The sequence below is a fragment of the Stigmatopora argus genome, chromosome 9, assembly GCF_051989625.1.
Source record: "Stigmatopora argus isolate UIUO_Sarg chromosome 9, RoL_Sarg_1.0, whole genome shotgun sequence".
Taxonomy (NCBI): domain Eukaryota; kingdom Metazoa; phylum Chordata; class Actinopteri; order Syngnathiformes; family Syngnathidae; genus Stigmatopora; species Stigmatopora argus.
The window spans coordinates 9,076,113-9,094,281 of NC_135395.1; the positions used below are offsets into that span (position 1 = coordinate 9,076,113).

The 18,169-nt window shown below is 43.9% G+C and overlaps 1 protein-coding gene across 4 annotated transcripts; it reads left to right on the forward strand.

The window, feature by feature from the left end:
* Positions 1-497: 497 nt before the first annotated feature.
* med12 (mediator complex subunit 12) lies at positions 498-18,169 on the forward strand. Of its 4 annotated transcripts, none has more exons than XM_077610387.1 (42): positions 498-687; positions 2,037-2,141; positions 2,592-2,783; positions 3,518-3,677; positions 3,761-3,936; positions 4,403-4,513; positions 4,779-5,054; positions 5,196-5,342; positions 5,424-5,523; positions 5,616-5,752; positions 5,851-5,997; positions 6,859-6,985; positions 7,097-7,386; positions 7,574-7,747; positions 8,084-8,228; positions 8,678-8,796; positions 8,993-9,136; positions 9,205-9,368; positions 9,542-9,673; positions 9,816-10,043; positions 10,155-10,299; positions 10,599-10,719; positions 10,949-11,059; positions 11,137-11,250; positions 11,322-11,458; positions 11,799-11,978; positions 12,067-12,138; positions 12,235-12,398; positions 12,828-12,989; positions 13,072-13,273; positions 13,401-13,510; positions 13,591-13,726; positions 14,008-14,157; positions 14,248-14,613; positions 14,710-14,845; positions 15,000-15,217; positions 15,515-15,589; positions 15,945-16,174; positions 16,255-16,501; positions 16,795-17,058; positions 17,586-17,667; positions 17,748-18,169. In XM_077610387.1, exons 1-42 carry the CDS (start codon positions 586-588, stop codon positions 17,783-17,785), a joined length of 6,636 nt encoding a protein of 2,211 aa, XP_077466513.1. In that variant the 5' UTR covers positions 498-585; the 3' UTR covers positions 17,786-18,169. The 4 variants fall into 4 exon arrangements, 3 of the variants coding, with proteins under 3 accessions (XP_077466513.1, XP_077466514.1, XP_077466515.1); XM_077610388.1 differs by having other exon boundaries at positions 15,015-15,217; XM_077610389.1 differs by having other exon boundaries at positions 499-687; positions 5,866-5,997.

Consider the following 18,169-nt stretch of genomic DNA (forward strand, 5'->3'; position numbering starts at 1 on the left):
CATGGTCATCTGTATTTAGTCAGGAGATACAAGAATCTGGAGAATGTACAGTGAGTTGAATAATCAACTTCAGGAGAATGCCTTTTATGGCACTATCATCTGTAGTGATAACAAAGCACCAGTAGGTTTCTTGCTGGTACAAAAAGTATTTATTTAACCTTTTTTTACATCGCTGATCCTGATTTTGTACATTTTTCTAAAAATGTTTTTGGGTGGGTTGGATTATTCATGGGTTTAGGGTTAACAAGTAGAGGTCTTTGTTGTGTTTATCTGTCTCAAGGCCAATGCCATTTAGGGAGTGAGCCGGGTTCTCGTAGTTCATTTTGATCTTGTTATGTATTCACTTTCATTGATGGTGAGCGGGGGGGATTCGGAGGTGGTGGGGGTCAATCGTCGTGTCCATGATCGCTGCCACGCCCTCCCAGTGCAAATGGGTTATGTGACGTTATTTTGTTGGTACTACCGCGATAACTCCTGTCTCTTACTTTGAAACGCCACAATCTCGCCGGAAGTATTGATCCTTCTCAGTACTGAGTTCCGACGGCACGGAGGAGGCAAGCAAAGCACTGGCTGTGATGCCGCTGGATGATGGCTGCTTTCGGAATCCTCAGTTACGAACACCGGCCGCTTAAGCGGCCCCGACTCGGGCCTCCGGACGTCTATCCGCAAGATCCCAAGCAGAAGGAGGTCAGATCATTAACCGGGGCCTTCGCTTTTAAGTGGACACGGCACTTCGTGGTAGAAGCGGCTGTGTTAGCTGCGAGGCTAAGCCGAGTTAGCGGCGGCTAGCCCGTTCCAGCTAGCCCCTCCGTAGACGACTCGGGCCTGGGCAATAACAATGAACAACACCGCAGGAGAGTTGTCACTTCCCGAACTCCCTCGCAGACATCAACGACGCGATTGTTAAAACAACACCCTTTCACTAGATCGTCATGAAAGCAGTGCATTTTGTGGGGGAGTGACGTTATTGTTAGGCGAATAAAATGCGTTGCGTTTAGCGAGGGGGTTTAAAAGTTAAACATCGGCTTGTTAGTTGTCTAACTGTGCGCAGCCAAGCGTACTGTTTAACTCATTTACTTTGACCGCCTGCTCGGCCTAGCTTTCAGGACTTGCATAATAGCTCCTGATCTATTATTACCCTTAGGTTATCCGTTGATGCGAAAGGCAAACATGATTGGATGTTAAGATGACGGCCGCGTTGCAACATATCAACAGATATGATTAAGATAATTAGCAACTCGAACAGCTCTTTGGATGCCTTTGAGCAATGCATCTGGGCCGGGAGACAGCCCCTCCCTGCACAGTAATCACTTTTTTTAAATGTAGATTTTACTAACTACCACCGCATATAGCATTCGAATACTATACATATACTTGGGCTGGCTGTGAATGAATTAAAGGAGTGGTCCCCAACCACCGGTCCGTGGACCGGTAGCAGTCCGCGGGCCACTTAGTGCCGGTCCGTCGGAGTAAAAACATTAATGTTTTCAATCTCGCCCTGCCACTTGAAATGAGAAAAGTTATAATAATAATAATAAAGAATAGCTTTTTTGCTTGGGATTTTTTAATGCCGTCGTGGGTTTCGTTTGTGCACCGGCCCCACCCCCACACAATTTTGTCTTAGGTTGTCGCCCTTCCCATTAGCTGGTGCGGGAAGAGCTTTACCGGTCCGCGGTGAGAAAAAGGTTGGGGACCGCTGAGTTAAAGGAAACATCCATTGATTTTCCACACCGCATTGCAATGGAGGCAGGGAAACCGTGGACGGGTCCCTGCCCTACTGTTATAAAACAGTGTTCTTGAGTTGCTCAATAACCTCTCAATGACTGACTCGTTGGCTAATGACAATAATGTGCCTGTTGAGAATTAATCTCTCGGTGTGTGCACATTTTGTTTTGTTTCGTTGTATGTGCACTGGTAACTGTTCATCTGTCACCACTTGGAAGGACAATACTGGATGTTCTAACTAGAAATAAACATTAACCATGTACAGAGTAGAGTGAAAAATTGTTAATATTTCCTCTTTGTTTTTCTCATAGGATGAGCTGACTGCATTGAATGTGAAACAAGGGTTTAATAACCAGCCAGCTGTGTCAGGTGACGAACATGGCAGTGCCAAAAATGTCAACTTCAACCCCTCTAAGGTATGCTTTTTAAATTTAAACTCCTTGAATGCAGTCATTTAATAAATGTTCAGATTTAATGCAGAAAATAATAATCCAACTAACATGAAAATGTGATTACCCCACTGTTAAAACATAATTATAACTGGGGTTGATCATAACTCTAGCCACACACAGACAAATACTGCCTGCTCTCACTCAAGAAATTATTTTAATAAGGCTTGCCTGACAATGTGAATGAAGGTAACCAGAAGATTGACAAAAGGTGGACATCAGGCTGAGAATTAAAGACATTCGGGAACAAATTAGAAAGTAACTGAGCTCATTCAGTGTAAAAAGGTTAACAAGCCATTTGCAAAGCTTTGAGATTCCAGCGAACCACCAAAATTCAAAATTATAATAATAATCAGAAAGATACCATCACTTTTTTTTTTTCCATTACTACTGTGTACTACGCTTTTTTTTTTACAGATCAGTTCAAACTTCAGCAGCATCATCGCCGAGAAACTGCGCTATAACACTTTTCCCGACACGGGCAAGCGCAAGCCGCAAGTCAACCAGAAGGATAATTTCTGGTTGGTCACAGCCAGGTCACAAAGCTCTGTTAATAACTGGTTCACGGATTTGGCTGGCACAAAACCACTAACACAGCTGGCCAAAAAGGTAGGTTGACACTTAATTGGAGGTCTCTGGAATTCTCATTAAGGGATCTTTTTAAGAGGCAGCAAACTCGGACTAAAATTTTAGCTACTTTATCTATTGCGTCTGGTGTTCTGTAAATTTTCCTCAATTGTTCCCGATTCAGCAGGAGTAACATCTGGCCAATAAAGTAAATAAATGCTAGGACATGTAAGAGCCAATTTGCTTGTATAATGACTCACTGCATTAATTTTTGTCAACAGCAGATGAGGATGCCTTTGGTTAGGAAGATAAATGTGTGTAATAATCTTTAAGATGCTATGAAATGGTGACCATGTAAAAATGAAAATGACTGCAGGAGTTTCATTTTACATGAAGAAAACAATGCATCGGGAACGCCCATTTTTTCAGGAAATTCTGGTTGTGACATCACAGCCAGAATTGATGATCACTAGGTATACAAGTTGTCAGAATGACAGAACAGTCACATAGCAATCGCAGAATAGAACGTCTAAGAATCACATCCTAGCAGATTGCAAAATTCTACAGCTCATTGAGTGTGACATCTTGGCAAATTTTTTAGTGGGTGGGCAGCTGAGAAAGAAAGACTCATTAGCATCTAATTTCATTATTAAGCCTTTTCTGGATAGACAAGTCTACCTTGAAAATATAAAATCTGCTACAGAGATCATTCAGTATTCCCTTCAACGCAGCCTTGTATGTTTTCTTTTTTTTCATCTTGCTTTTTGTTTTCACAGGTGCCAATTTTCAGCAAGAAGGAGGAGGTTTTCGGGTACTTGGCCAAGTACTTGGTCCCTGTTATGCGCTCTGCGTGGATGATCAAGATGACGTGCGCTTATCATGCAGCCATCACAGAAACAAAAGTCAAGAAGAGACATGTGATTGATCCTTGTATAGGTAAGGAATGTGATTCCTTTCCTAGCGCTTTGCCTTCTCATGACATGACTATTTATTTGACAATGAAATATATGTTTGGATAGAATGGACCCAGATCATTACAAAATATCTGTGGGAGCAACTTCAGAAGGTGGCTGAGTTCTACCGACAGTTCCCCAGTCAAGGCTGCAGCTCGCCTCTCCCGGCCACCCCTGCTGATGTGGAAATGGCCATCAAGCAGTGGGAGTACAACGAAAAGTTGGCCATGTTCATGTTTCAGGTCAGTGCATTTTACTTTAATGGGATTTTTGCTGGCTAAAAACTCTGAAATGAGATTGATTCCATTTCAAAGAGGTGAAGGGTGTTAGATTATATTTACCCTCCCCTACTTGAAAGACCACCCACAGCAAAATTTCACTTTCATGTAGTTATCTTTAGGGCCGCATGGAGGTCCAAGAGTTGGCATGTCTCCTGCAAAGTTCAGTTTTCGAATAATAGCTCCAGGATTCCTTCCAAAAACAGATGTGTGTACTGAGTGAATGAGTCTGTCACTTTAGTTGGTTTAAATTGTTCTGTATTTCTGAACGCATGGATGGCTTTGGTAAGACAAAAGCACTACAAGGGAAAACTTGGTGGCGTACAATGCATCGTTTTCCAGCTCGGTTGGGTTTCATTCTTGATGAAATTGATATTGGACAGCAGGTGGGAACTCAAAATAATGCTTCAATTTCTTAATTTCAATGAAGGACGGAATGCTGGACCGACATGAGTTTCTCACATGGGTGCTGGAGTGTTTCGAGAAGGTCCGCCCTGGGGAGGATGAGCTCCTGAGACTCCTGCTGCCCCTTTTACTGCAGGTAGGCCTTTCGCACCTTCCTCTGACCGCCCAATTACACGCCCCGCCTCGAGCCTTGCATCATTCTCCGTGCTGCCGCCACACCCAAACACACAATGGTACACACCAATGCGGCGACCTCAGCCTCTCAAAACTTTGTCATGAAGCAGCTGTGTGTGCCTTCATCCATCAACGAGCCTTTCATTTTGTTTCTTTCAACTCTGTATTTCACAAGCGTATCGGGAGGTGTTTGTGTTTGACTTTGTGCATCGCTTCCTCTCCCACAGTACTCGGGGGAATTTGTACAGTCGGCCTACTTGTCACGCAGGCTGGCTTACTTCTGCACTCGCCGCCTCAACCTGTTGCTAAGCGACGGCAGCTCGGGCCCTGGCGCCGGCGGCGGCCACCAGGCGCATGGCATTTTGACACCACAAGGCAACACCCTGCCCCCGACGCCAACCTCCCAGCCGGCAGGAGGGAACCAGCCCCAGACGCCGTTCACAGACTTCTACATTTGCCCCCAGCACCGTCCTTTAGTTTTTGGCCTCAGCTGCATGTTGCAGGTACGCTGATCAACCACCAGGCACAGTCATAATTTTGGATGAGAATTGAAACAAATCATGATCAGAATAACAAATCATTTTAATTTCTCTTTCTATTTCTGTCATGTTCTTACTCCTAAAATGTGCTTTGTCCTCCCTCAGAGCATAGTTTTGTGTTGCCCCAGTGCACTGGTCTGGCATTACTCTCTAACAGACAGCAGAAACAAAACTGGTTCTCCTTTGGACCTCTTGCCCATTGCCCCATCCAGTTTACCAATGCCAGGGGGAAACGCCGCTTTTACACAGCAGGTACCTAGAGTTGTCGTCCAAAAATAAACCTTGCCAGCCCGCAATCCGACAAGCTCTCATTTTCCGTTTTTTCAACGCTAGGTCCGTGTAAAACTGCGAGAGATCGAGGAGCAAGTGAAGGAGCGAGGGCAAGCAGTGGAGTTCCGCTGGTCCTTTGACAAGTGCCAGGAGACCACAGCAGGTTTGGAAAAACTGCCACTCTCTGTTTAAAAGATGTGATTTCTTTTTGGAGCACTGGACCGTTGTTCGGCAATGTCTTTGCTGTGTGGTCAGGATTCACCATTGGGAGAGTGCTGCACACTCTAGAGGTTTTGGACAACCACAGTTTCGAGAAGTCTGACTTTAATAATTCGCTGGATTCTTTGTACAACCGGATATTTGGCTCAGGCCAGAGCAAGGATGGCCATGAGGTACTTGACTTTTTGGTCTCAAGCATGCAATATATATGTGTATATTTTCAATGTGATGGCAAATCTGAAAATGCTCTATTATTATATTGCTTACAAAGTGCGCTTTGGTGCAGATGTCGCCAGATGACGACGCGGTGGTGACCCTGCTTTGTGAATGGGCTGTTTGCTGTAAGCGGTCAGGTAGACACAGGGCAATGGTGGTGGCCAAGCTGCTGGAGAAGCGGCAGGCTGAAATCGAAGCTGAGGTAAGCAGCACCTTGGTCCCCTGTTCATGGATCAGCTTCCACTCGCACTCGGATTTTTGAAGTCATTTAAGCATGGAGATGTAGTCACGTTTACATTTTAATGTGATACTGCGTGAGTCTTAAACTTGGATTGAATTAAAGTTGTCGCTATTCCTAAGTACAGTTGTAACTCTACTTACGAAATTAATTGGTTCCAGAACTGTAAGTTGAAAATTTCATAAGTAGAGCAGTACTTTATATGTAAATACTTTAATCCATTTCACAGTCCCCACAAAACTACCAACTACATAAACCCTTGAAATTCCTCAGTGTCTCAATTTTGAAGGAAAAGTGTGAAGACACACAAAAATGAGAGAACATGATCATAAAATAATTTAATAAGCCATTAAAATGAATAAATATGCAAAATCTATTCATGTTGAAGTGCATGTGCACAAGTGTCACGAAGCTAACATTAGGCAAGCACAAGTTTAAGCAGACAACGTCAATCAAAGAAACATGGAGGGTTTTTGTGAGACAGCCAATGAGAGCCCTATAGAGTGTAGGGAAATTGTCAAGCAAGAAGCAGTGCATCCATGAAAATTTCAAAATAAAATAACGGATATTGGAAATGTATTGACGTTTTTCGTAACTTGGATCTTTTTTCGTATCTTGAGCCACTCATTTGCATTTAAAAAGGTTTCGTAGTCTGAAATTTTCGTACCTAGAGGCATTTGTAAGTAGAGGTATGACTTTATTTGACTTGAAAGAGGTTAAGTTGGATATAAGGGAGCATGGATCATCCTACTTTCTATTTTAGAGTGCCCGTTTACTTTAGCATTCAAAGGCTTCTTTCTGTACGTGTGTGTGCGTGTGTGGCAGCGCTGCGGTGAATCTGAGGTGGTGGATGAGAAGGGCTCGGTGTCATCAGGCTCCCTTTCCGCAGCCACGCTTCCCGTCTTTCAAGATGTTCTGCTTCAGTTCTTAGATACTCAGGCCCCAACACTTAGTGAGTCCCTGCCGCTTACTTCCTCAGCCAAAGTACATGTATCAAAGCGGATTAGGCATGGAGAGAAGCTAGTATTAAATTATTCAGAGCCAATTTTTCTCCTGTCTTTAGCCGAGCCCGGCAACGAGAATGAGCGAGTGGAATTCTCCAACCTGGTTCTCCTCTTCTGCGAGCTCATCCGCCATGACGTTTTCTCACACAACATCTACATGTGCACGCTCATCTCCCGCGGAGACCTGTCATCCGACGGTCACATGCCACGCCCACGCTCCCCCAGCGACGAACCCTCGGACGAGTCGGATCGCAAAGACCAGGATGCGGGCAGCGGGATCAAAATGGAGGACACCGGCCTGTCAGAGTCGATGGAAATCGACCACAACTCCAGTGCCAATTTTGACGAGGTGCGCTACTTGGAAATCTGACAGGCTAGGAAGTCCATTGAGTTAATAGACCAAGTTATTAGATCATTGTCAGCAAAATTGACTTCGAAAAAGGTCGCTGTCATTTGCTCCTACTATACGCAATGAGGAAAAATGAGTACAAAATCTTGTGCACAAGTACAACAGTTGTCCACTGTCCACCTTGCAGATGTTCTCTCCTCCGATGCACTGCGAGTCCAAGGGCAGCCCCTCCCCTGAAAAATCTGTATCTGAGCAGGACTGCAAGAATACCTGCAAAGACAAGAACATGGACCCCGCATTCCCCCAGCTCTACGAGCAGCCTCGGCACATTCAATATGCCACCCACTTTCCTATTCCTCAGGTGAGAAGAAAACCACTTCAATTCAAAGAAAACAATCCTACATATCTGAATAAAATCCATTAGGTTTAGATTTCCCATCCCGGCACGATTCAAAAGTATTTTCAATCTTTGGCAAACACTGCGAAAGCTTCCTAGTTTTATTTATTTTCCCGTCAAGATAAATATTTTTTACACTCTATGCTGGCGCGTTTATTTACTCAGTATGAGCTTCCCCCAGGCCCGGAATATCAGATGTAGCCATAGTCGGAAAGAAATAGATTAAATTTGACGGCTGTTCGCCGCGACTCGGTTTATCGTGGCCATCTCTTTCCCGATAAATTATTTGCCTTGCTTCAGGAGGAGAATGCCAGCCACGAGTGCAACCAGCGACTCGTGGTCTTATACGGAGTGGGCAAATTACGGGACGAGGCCCGACACACCATCAAGAAGATAACCAAAGATATCTTGAAGGTGCTCAACCGCAAAAGCACTGCAGAAACGGGTACGTGACTTAGTTGTATGCCACAATATATTTTTAGAGTGTGATGTGCCAGCCTCATGCCTTTTTAGTTCATGTTAATGACTCCTACGTTATTTATTTATTTATTATTAAATATGATGAACTAGGAAACATACTCGTATAACAATATAATATTTAATTGACAAGGGCTTATTATAAAGCAGTCTTTTCTCTGTCAGTCGTCATGGGTATTTTTTGTGAAGAGATTGTTTAATTAAGTTATTAGTAGCAATATAAATGTTATTCTCACTGTGTTGGATAGTATAACAGTCATATACTTATGCGTGTGTGGTTAAGAATCAGTTAACACAGAGTAACAGTAACATTTTCATGAATTTTTCCCTTCGAAAATTAAAATGTCATCAGCTTGATTGATTTGCCCTGCCTGAACTTCCATCTTGTGACACATCGCTTCCTTTTTTTTTTAACAGGGGGTGAGGAGGGACAAAAGAGGAAGAGAAGTAAGCCAGAGGCCTTTCCCACTGCTGAAGATATCTTCTCCAAGTTCCAGCACCTTTCCCACTTTGACCAGCACCAGGTCACTTCGCAGGTTAGGCTCCTTCGCACTTTGACATTTTCTGTAGAGTTAACATTTCACTGTCATTTAGGCAAGCAACTCAAACAGAGTGGGATGTTAGAATAAGTTGTTTGAAGGCACGTGGCATGAGTGTGTAACCAAATGGAGTGAATTTTGTTTGTTTTTTTTTACCACAGAGTTAGTGATCAATTTCTTATTTTGGTTGCAGGTGTCCCGAAATGTTTTGGAACAGATCACCAGCTTTGCCTTAGGGATGTCCTATCACTTGCCTCTAGTCCAGCACATTCAGTTCATCTTTGACCTCATGGAATACTCCCTCAACATTAGTGGCCTCATTGACTTTGCTATTCAGGTGAGTGCAATGTGATGATGAAGACCTTTTTAAATTTGAGCGTGAATGAACCATTTTTTTTAATGTAGCTTTTAAACGAGCTCAGCCTGGTGGAAGCCGAGCTTCTGCTCAAGTCGTCAAGCCTGGTGGGAAGCTACACTACCAGCCTGTGTTTGTGCATTGTTGCTGTGCTCAGGAGGTACCACTCGTGCCTCATACTGAACCCCGAGCAGACTGCGCAGGTTTTTGATGGGTAAGCGCCTTTTGAGCAGCAATTCCAAGTTTTTCCTCTGCATTAAAAGCTCCCCTTGAAATCATTAAATTAGACTATGACAACTCATAGCACTGTGCAGTAGTAAAATAGCCTATTTAACAGATTGTTTTTTTTTCAGCCTCCAAAATTGACATTGTTATTTGATATTCTAGGCTGCGCATTGTTGTCAAGTCAGGTGTAAACCCAGCCGACTGCTGTTCAGCCGAGCGCTGCATCTTGGCCTACTTGTACGACCTTTACACCTCTTGCAGTCATCTGAAGAACAAATTTGGGGAGATTTTCAGGTACTGAATGCACATACTAATCTTTAAAAATATTAAACTAGAATATGCGGTTAACCGTTTTTGCAGTCCCGGGAAATTTTACTTCTCGTCAATTTTTAAATAATCCACAATGAATACCTGAACACGTATATTTTCTTTGCAGTGAGTTTTGCTCCAAAGTGAAGAACTCCATTTACTGCAACATTGACCCTTCGGACTCCAACATGCTGTGGGACCCTGTGTTCATGATGGAGGCCATAGCCAACCCTTCAGCGCACAACTTCAACCACTCTATGGTGGGCAAAATCCTCAACGACAGCCCGGCCAATCGCTACAGCTTTGTATGCAACGTGCTCATGGACGTGTGTGTCGACCACAGGGACCCTGAGAGGTACATTTTTAAGGGATTGTGCATAAAAGCATTGAGAGACGTTCCCATACCAAAGGATTTAAAATGCTCCTTAATATGTGGTTGAGATAAGGTGGATGTTTCTCTTTTAAGGGTGAACGATATTGGCATCCTGTGCGCCGAACTGACGGCGTACTGTCGTTCCCTGAGTGCCGAATGGCTTGGCATTCTCAAGGCGCTGTGCTGCTCCTCCAACAACGGCAACTGCGGCTTCAACGACCTGCTCTGCAATGTTGATGTAAGTTCACATTCAAGTCAAACTCATTGGCAAAGTTGAATTTCAATTGGTTTTTAAAGGGTAAGTGAAGCCATAATAAAGCATTACCCAGACTTTGATGCCCCACCTCTGGTTCAGTATCCATAATGACGCCACTCGTTTTATTGGCCAGCAGGTCCATACTTCTATCTGCCAAAAAAAGAAAAGGAAAGCAAAACACACTATACAACAATGATTGTACTCCCCTGTATTTTTTTTCCCTGTAATGAATTCACGTTGCCCCTCTCACTTTTTTCAAATATTGCGCTTGTGTTCCTCAGGTTAGCGATTTGTCCTTTCATGACTCCCTGGCGACCTTTGTGGCTATTCTCATAGCAAGACAGTGTCTTCTTCTGGAGGACCTCGTTCGCTGCGTGGCCATTCCATCCCTACTCAATGCAGGTATACTCTCCATAACTGTATTTCCTAAATATGATGGCTACCCTGCAAAATGGCAGACTCTAACTTGGTTCCTGACCCGTTTTATTTAACTCTTAAATTATTAAAAAGTATGTAAAATAAATGTTCAATAAAAAAGATCCATGGTTTTAAAATTAAATGGCTGGATCTTGGAGAGGTTTATTTTGAGTTTCTGACAACTTCAATTATCTCATTTTGTTCCTCTTTTTAGCCTGTAGTGAGCAAGACTCCGAGCCAGGAGCTCGACTCACCTGCAGGATTTTGCTGCACCTTTTTAAGACGCCACAGCGAAACCCTGTCCCCCAAGACGGCCTCAAGTCGGGTAATTACAAACACGGTAAAACTATTTTCATGTGTGATGAACAGAAAAACGGAAGCCTGCCGTGCTCTGCTCTGTAGATAAATCTTCCGTCGGCATCCGATCGTCATGTGACCGCCACCTCCTGGCGGCCTCGCAGAACAGTATCGTCGTGGGAGCCGTTTTTGCCGTGCTCAAAGCCGTCTTCATGTTGGGTAAGGAAAACGGGAAGTCCCGTTGTCAGCTCCGACGTGCACGTTTTACACGACTCGCAATGTCGTTGCAGGTGATGCTGAGCTGAGGGGTTCGGGACTGTCCCACTCGGCTGGCCTTGATGACTTATCGGAGGGCCGCAATGTCTCCATAGAAACGGCGAGCTTGGATGTGTATGCCAAGTATGTTCTGAAGACCATCTGCCAGCAGGTGAGCATATGACTCTTAACTCTTTGAAAGACATCAAATGCATGACTTTAATTGCATCTCACTTACAAATAGGGGCCAATATATGAAGAAATACTGATCTGTTTATCCATTAATTGCTATTTGCTTGGCTGAGATAATCAACTTAGTATAAATGGAGAAATGGAATTGTCACAGTAGCAATAATCACTCATAAACACTTATATTAGTAATTGTAGTCATATGGAAACATCAGGAACAAATACAAGATCAGCGTTGAGCGGTAAATAAAATGAAGCTAATCCAAGTGACGTGGGGGAAAAAAAGATATAATTCGATTGGATGTTTGTCAACCTCTCTACAGGAGTGGGTGGGAGAGCGTTGCCTCAAGTCTCTGTCTGAAGACAGCAGTGCCCTCCAGGACCCGGTACTGGTAAACATTCAAGCGCAGAGGCTGCTGCAGCTCATTTGCTACCCTCACAGACAGCTGGACAGCGACGATGGAGACAACCCTCAGAGGCAGCGCATTAAACGCATCTTACAGGTTCACCTTCTTTATTACTAAATGATCATATTCGTTTTAATGGAACAGCAGTGACTACATTGGTTTTCCTAAAACTCTGTCCTCGTAGAATATGGACCAATGGACGATGAGGCAGTCATCTCTGGAGCTCCAGCTGATGATCAAACAGAGCACAAACAATGCAAGTGATTCTCATTGGATACTGAACCGATGTGAATTATTAGAACCATCTTGGGACAGAATGTTAAAATAAAAGTGTTGGGATTTCTCCTTACAGGAGCTGTATTCTCTGTTAGAGAACATTGCCAAGGCAACGATCGAGGTGTTTCAGAAATCAGCTGAGATGAACTCCAATAACCCCTCAGGGAATGGCACAGCCCTCCAAAGCGGCTCTGCATCAAACAGCAGCAGCACCAGCAGCAAAATAAAACCCATTTTAAGGTAAGTGCAGTACTGCCACGCTCCATGACATAAACAACAAAAAAAGCATTAAGCTTTTCTGCCCCAATCTCGGGCCAATCTAGCCCTTGTGCTTTTCGCAATATACTTAAAATTGTAAATTATTTATGGTACTATAATTCCTCATTTTCATTATTTCCAGAGCCATTTTCCTGCCATTCATTCATTTTTCTCACCTCTTAAACTCACAAAGGCCCACTCCAAATAATCATTTCTACAGATGACCTCCTACAAGGACCCTAAATAGCTCTATTAAAAAGTAGCAAATTTGGCAATAGTTACAGTAAACTTCCCCCTTTTTGTTTAGGGCTCTGTTTTATAGATAGCGATAAATGTAAGTGAAAAGGTATGAGCAGGAATGGGACAATGATGTACTTTTTAAAGTTCTTATTTTTGTGCATTCTCTTTTAGTTCTTCTGAGCGGTCAGGTGTGTGGCTGGTGGCTCCATTGATAGCCAAGCTTCCAACTTCAGTTCAGGGTCACGTCCTCAAGGCAGCTGGGGAGGAGCTAGAGAAAGGACAGCACCTTGGGTCTTCATCACGAAAGGAGAGGGATCGCCAGAAGCAGAAAAGGTAACGGACATTTTTTTTCTTTTTTTTCCGCTGAATGTTTGAATCATCCTTGACTTACTACCATTTTTTTAATCCATTTAAGTATGTCGCTGCTGAGCCAGCAACCATTCCTGTCTTTGGTGCTGACCTGCCTGAAAGGTCAGGATGAGCAGCGTGAGGGTCTTCTCACCTCACTCTACAGCCAAGTTCAGCAGATCGTCACCAACTGGCGAGACGACCAGTACCAGGACGACTGCAAAGCCAAGCAAATGATGCACGAGGCTCTAAAGCTGCGACTCAATCTTGTAAGAGAACAATTTTATACATTCCCACCACTTGTGTAAGACTGAATCTTTGCATTGTTTGCATTAGCGTAGCCATTTTGTCACTATTGCTTGACGACCAACTGTATCTTTTCCGTTTGCTCCCAAGGTGGGAGGCATGTTCGACACGGTGCAGCGCAGCACCCAGCAGACCACCGAGTGGGCCGTCCTCCTGCTCGACATCATCAGCAGCGGAACAGTGGACATGCAGTCCAACAAGTAAGCCGAGCCTCTTTATCAGCAATTCAGAACGCCGTCAATAACGTGCGAACTCGCTCTCAACGTGACCTGCTCAACAGCGAACTCTTCACTACCGTACTGGACATGCTGAGCGTGCTGATTAATGGCACGCTGGCCGCCGACATGTCCAGCATATCTCAGGGCAGCATGGAAGAGAATAAGCGAGCCTACATGAATCTAGTCAAGAAGCTCAGGGTAAGAACAACACCTGTATGTAGTTATTCGTTTTATTATTTTATTTTTTGGAATGATTTGTCAAAAACAAGACTTATTTGTGGTGTCTGCAGCGTGCACACACATTGATTAGAATTATACGAGGGTGGGAAGGGAAGGTGACTGTCAAAAGCTTAGACAAGATAAAGAACAGTACAATTATTGACCTAGAGGGAGCTACTTTTACAAGCTAGTTCCTAAATAGATCCATACAAAATCGTGACCCATGGGACCTTTCCTAACATTTATATTGACATCCATAGAAAGAGCTCGGGGATCGGCAGCTGGAAAGCTTGGAGAAGGTCCGGCAGCTGCTGCCGCTACCCAAGCAAACACGTGATGTCATCACGTGCGAACCTCAGGGCTCCCTCATCGACACCAAGGGGAACAAGATAGCTGGTTTTGAAAAAGAGGTAAGATCCCAAGCAATGAATAATTGATTCCAATGAAGCTCTCCAAAATGGTTGACTACACTGACTGTGACTCAATATATTCTCAATTAGGGGCTTCAAGTTTCGACCAAGCAGAAGATCTCCCCGTGGGACGTTTTTGAGGGACTCAAACATTCGGCGCCTCTCTCGTGGGGCTGGTTTGGTACGGTACGCATGGACCGTAAAGTGACCAAATTCGAGGAGCAGCAGCGCTTCCTGCTCTACCACACGCATCTGAAGCCCAAGCCTCGTAGCTACTACCTGGAGCCACTCCCACTGCCACCCGAAGAAGAGGAGCCGTTGACACCCATCTCGCAGGAGCCCGAGAAGAAGATGATGGAAGCGGTGAAGCCGGAGAAGAACGTGCCTACCATGCCCTCGGATTCCAACAAAAAGAAGCCCAACAAGAAGAAGAAAACTCCTTCGGCCAAGACTGAGGTTTGAAAAAGCGTGCTCTGTTTTTGTTAGGATCCAGTGGTTATGGTTAAAAAAAAACAAATGAGTTATGGAGCTTTCTTCACATCTCTTCTAAAGGATTATGGGAACCGCACTTCTGGCGTGAGCTACGGGACCAACATGCCACCGGAGCTCATGCAGAATCCTTACAGTAGGCTTCCCTATGGCCAGCAGGGCATGGGCATGTACACACAGAACCAGCCTCTACCTCCCGGTCAGTATTTAATACCAGCATATCAATACTAGCAGCCATCTTTCGCTGTCAAAATAGATTGGACGCGTAACGCCCTCAATGGCAGCGGATGACTTAATATGATGGCTGCTTCATTATCCCGTGGCATGCATTTACGTGGGTTCTCCTCCTGCAGGAGGGCCCGGTTTAGATCCCCCCTACAGGCCTGCCCGCAACCCCCCAATGAACAAGATGATGAGCACGCCACGGCCCAACTATCCGGGCATGATGCCCACCATGCAGGGGAACATGCCCGGGATGATGGGTCTGGAAAAGCAGTACCAAATGGTCTACAAGCCTCAGCCTAACATGCAGCAGAACCAGATGTTGCGCCACCAGCTGCAGGTCAGACTGGTGAGTCAGGCCCCACTGACAGGTCAAACTGCTCCCCACTAGGTAGAGTTCTTTCAATGCTCTAGTAAGTAAGATCATGTAGAAGTAGAAAATGCCCCAAAACGCTTGGATACACTCCCTCTGTGTATTTTTTTTTTTTTTACGCAGTGGTATACTGTGTATGTGTAATTGGTTTGATACAGCTTTTTTCCCCCCTAAAAACTAAAATGACCCCTTGTGTTTAAGAATCCCATAAGTCTAAACCACTTTTTTAATTGTTTTGGACACACTGAAACTATTAGTGTCATGTTATTTCAGAATCACAGCATGATGGGGCAGCAGATTCGACAGATGGCACCCAACCAACCGTACACTTCAATGCAGCCATCTCAAGTTAGTTTTTTCTACTAACAAACTAAATTAGTAACATTATTACACCGCGTTTCCTCAAATAGTGTTTTTCCCTCTAAAGTTTCATATGAATACAGCTATCCTGAGTTTTGAACTGAAGCTTGGTTGGAAGAAAAATGTCCATTCTATCCAAATCACAGTATCAGCCAGAAAAATCACATCATTCTAATATGATTTGGCCCTATGTCTGTGTTTAAGTTTGAGGCTAAACTTTGTTGAGAGATGAGCTGTATACTATACAGTGTATCATTAAAATGTATGGCCACGTGGATCCATCTTCATATATGATTCTGTCTGTTCAATTGTAGTCTTGATTTCTTTATTTTTTCCTTACCAGAACTTATCTCAGGGCTACACATCATACGGCTCACACATGGGGATGCAGCCGCACCCGTCCCAAGCTGGTGCCATCGTGCCCTCCTCCTACGGGACCCAGAACTTTCAGGGCTCCCACCCAGGGGCAAACCCGGCCGTGGTGGATCCTCTGAGGCAGATGCAGCAGAGGCCCAGTGGTTACGTTCACCAGCAGGCACCGGGATATACACATAATATGCAGAATGCACAGAGGTCACGCCGCTTCCCTCGTAAACTGCCTCCATTTTGAAGCGTGTTCACGCAAGTCATCTTCCTGTGCTGTTCAACCTCAGGTTTACCCACCAGCCCATCCAGCAGAATCCCATCATGCACGGTCTTGGTCACATGGGTGGCCAGGGCGCCCATCCAGGCATGAGGCCCAATCAGTTGCTGACAGAACAACAACAACAGCAGCAACAGCAGCAGCAACAACAACAACAACAGCAACAGCAGCAGCAGCAGCAACAACAACAGCAACAAGCAGCCGCAGCAGCAGCAGCACAACAGCAACAGCACCAGTACATCAGACAAGCACTCAGAGTATGTAACTTACGGAATCTTATCCATTTCCACAATATAGTAATACCTCGTTTATCACGGCTAATAGGTTGCAAGACCTGCCGCAATAGGTAAATAAGCTCAATGTGTGGACTGGATTCCATGGTGTCTACTTAATATTTTTTGGACTTTAAAAACTTTCTGTATACTAATATTTAACTCCCGAAGGTAGACACTGTCCTTCAGTAGCCAATAAAATGCTCTCCAATTAAGGCTTTTTTTTTAAAAATGTTTTCATGTAGAGATAGTAAGCATGTGCAATTGTGTCCAAGCAGCAACAGCAGCAAGCCCAACAAGTACAACAACAGCAACAGCAGCAGCAGCAGCAGCAACAACAGGTCCAGTCCCAGCAGGTCCCTCCTCAGCAGCAGGTTCCTCAGCAACAGCAGCAACAGCAACAACAACAACAACAACAACAGCAGCAGCAGCAGCAGCAACAACAACAGCAGCCACAACAGCAAGTGTCAGGCGTGCCTCCACCAGGGCAGCAACAGAACCAGGGCCTAGGCATGCAGCCGTTACCTCCACAGCAACCCATGGTACGACCCAACACAGTAAGACTCGACACAAATGTGTTTTTTTTCCTTCTTATTCTGTCAATATTTGTATTTTGCTTTTCTCAAGTACATCTTAGTTTTATTCTTGCCTATCTTTATTTTAGGACAAATACAATTGTTTGTTAACTTGTTGATTATCATTTTGAGTCATTTAAGAGTTGTCTAGAGTAGACAATAATACCAGTTCCCATCCCTTTATCAAAAAATGGAATATTTGAAATTAATTGCAGGCAAAAAAAATTCAATAGAAAAAAAGAAATGTATAGATATTTGCTAAATATATTCAGATTGAACATCCAGATTTTTTCCCCCTTTTTAATCCCAAATCAACTGAAAATAATCTTTATTTTTAAATTAGGGGGGGTTTAGAATGTGTACTGGGAATTTGCTCTTTTCATTGTCAATCTTGTGGCTTTTTATATTATTTGGAGCAGTTGTTTAAATTGAAAGTGGAATCTAGTGCTTATTCAGTCGACTAAAAAGCTTTAATGTGTTTGCTCACCTATCAGTTCCCACGTCAAGGCATGCAGCAGACACAACAGCAGCAGCAGACGGCCGCTCTGGTCAGACAACTCCAACAACAACTCTCAAGTAAGTCCCATTCTCCTTCACCTATTCTCCCATCTGCCTCTCTCACACTTAGTCTTAAGCAACTTTTTGTTTGGATACAGATACACAACCCGGGCAGAGCACCAATTCATATTTCTGACCACTAATGTGCTGTTAGCAAGTATGTGAAGAGGCACAAACTTGGCAGGAGGTCCGAAGCTGGCGGCGCTAAAATGTCTTCGCATCACTTTTTGCACTGTTGGAATATGGAGGGCAAGATAGCCATTAAAAAAGGCTGTTTAAAAAAATAAATAAAAGAAAGAAAAATCCTAAAAGGAGAACAATAATAACCCCTCCCTCCCAGTATTTTATTTCACTTTGTACAATTTTTTTGGGGTTTTCTTTATTTCTCATTAAATCATGTCAAGTTCTTATGTCTTGTAATGTCTTGTTTGCTACCTGTATTCTGTATTTAAAAAAAAAGACATGTGAAATGAAAACTTTTATAAAAATCCAGAGGAAAAAAAATGGTTTCTTGTCTTAA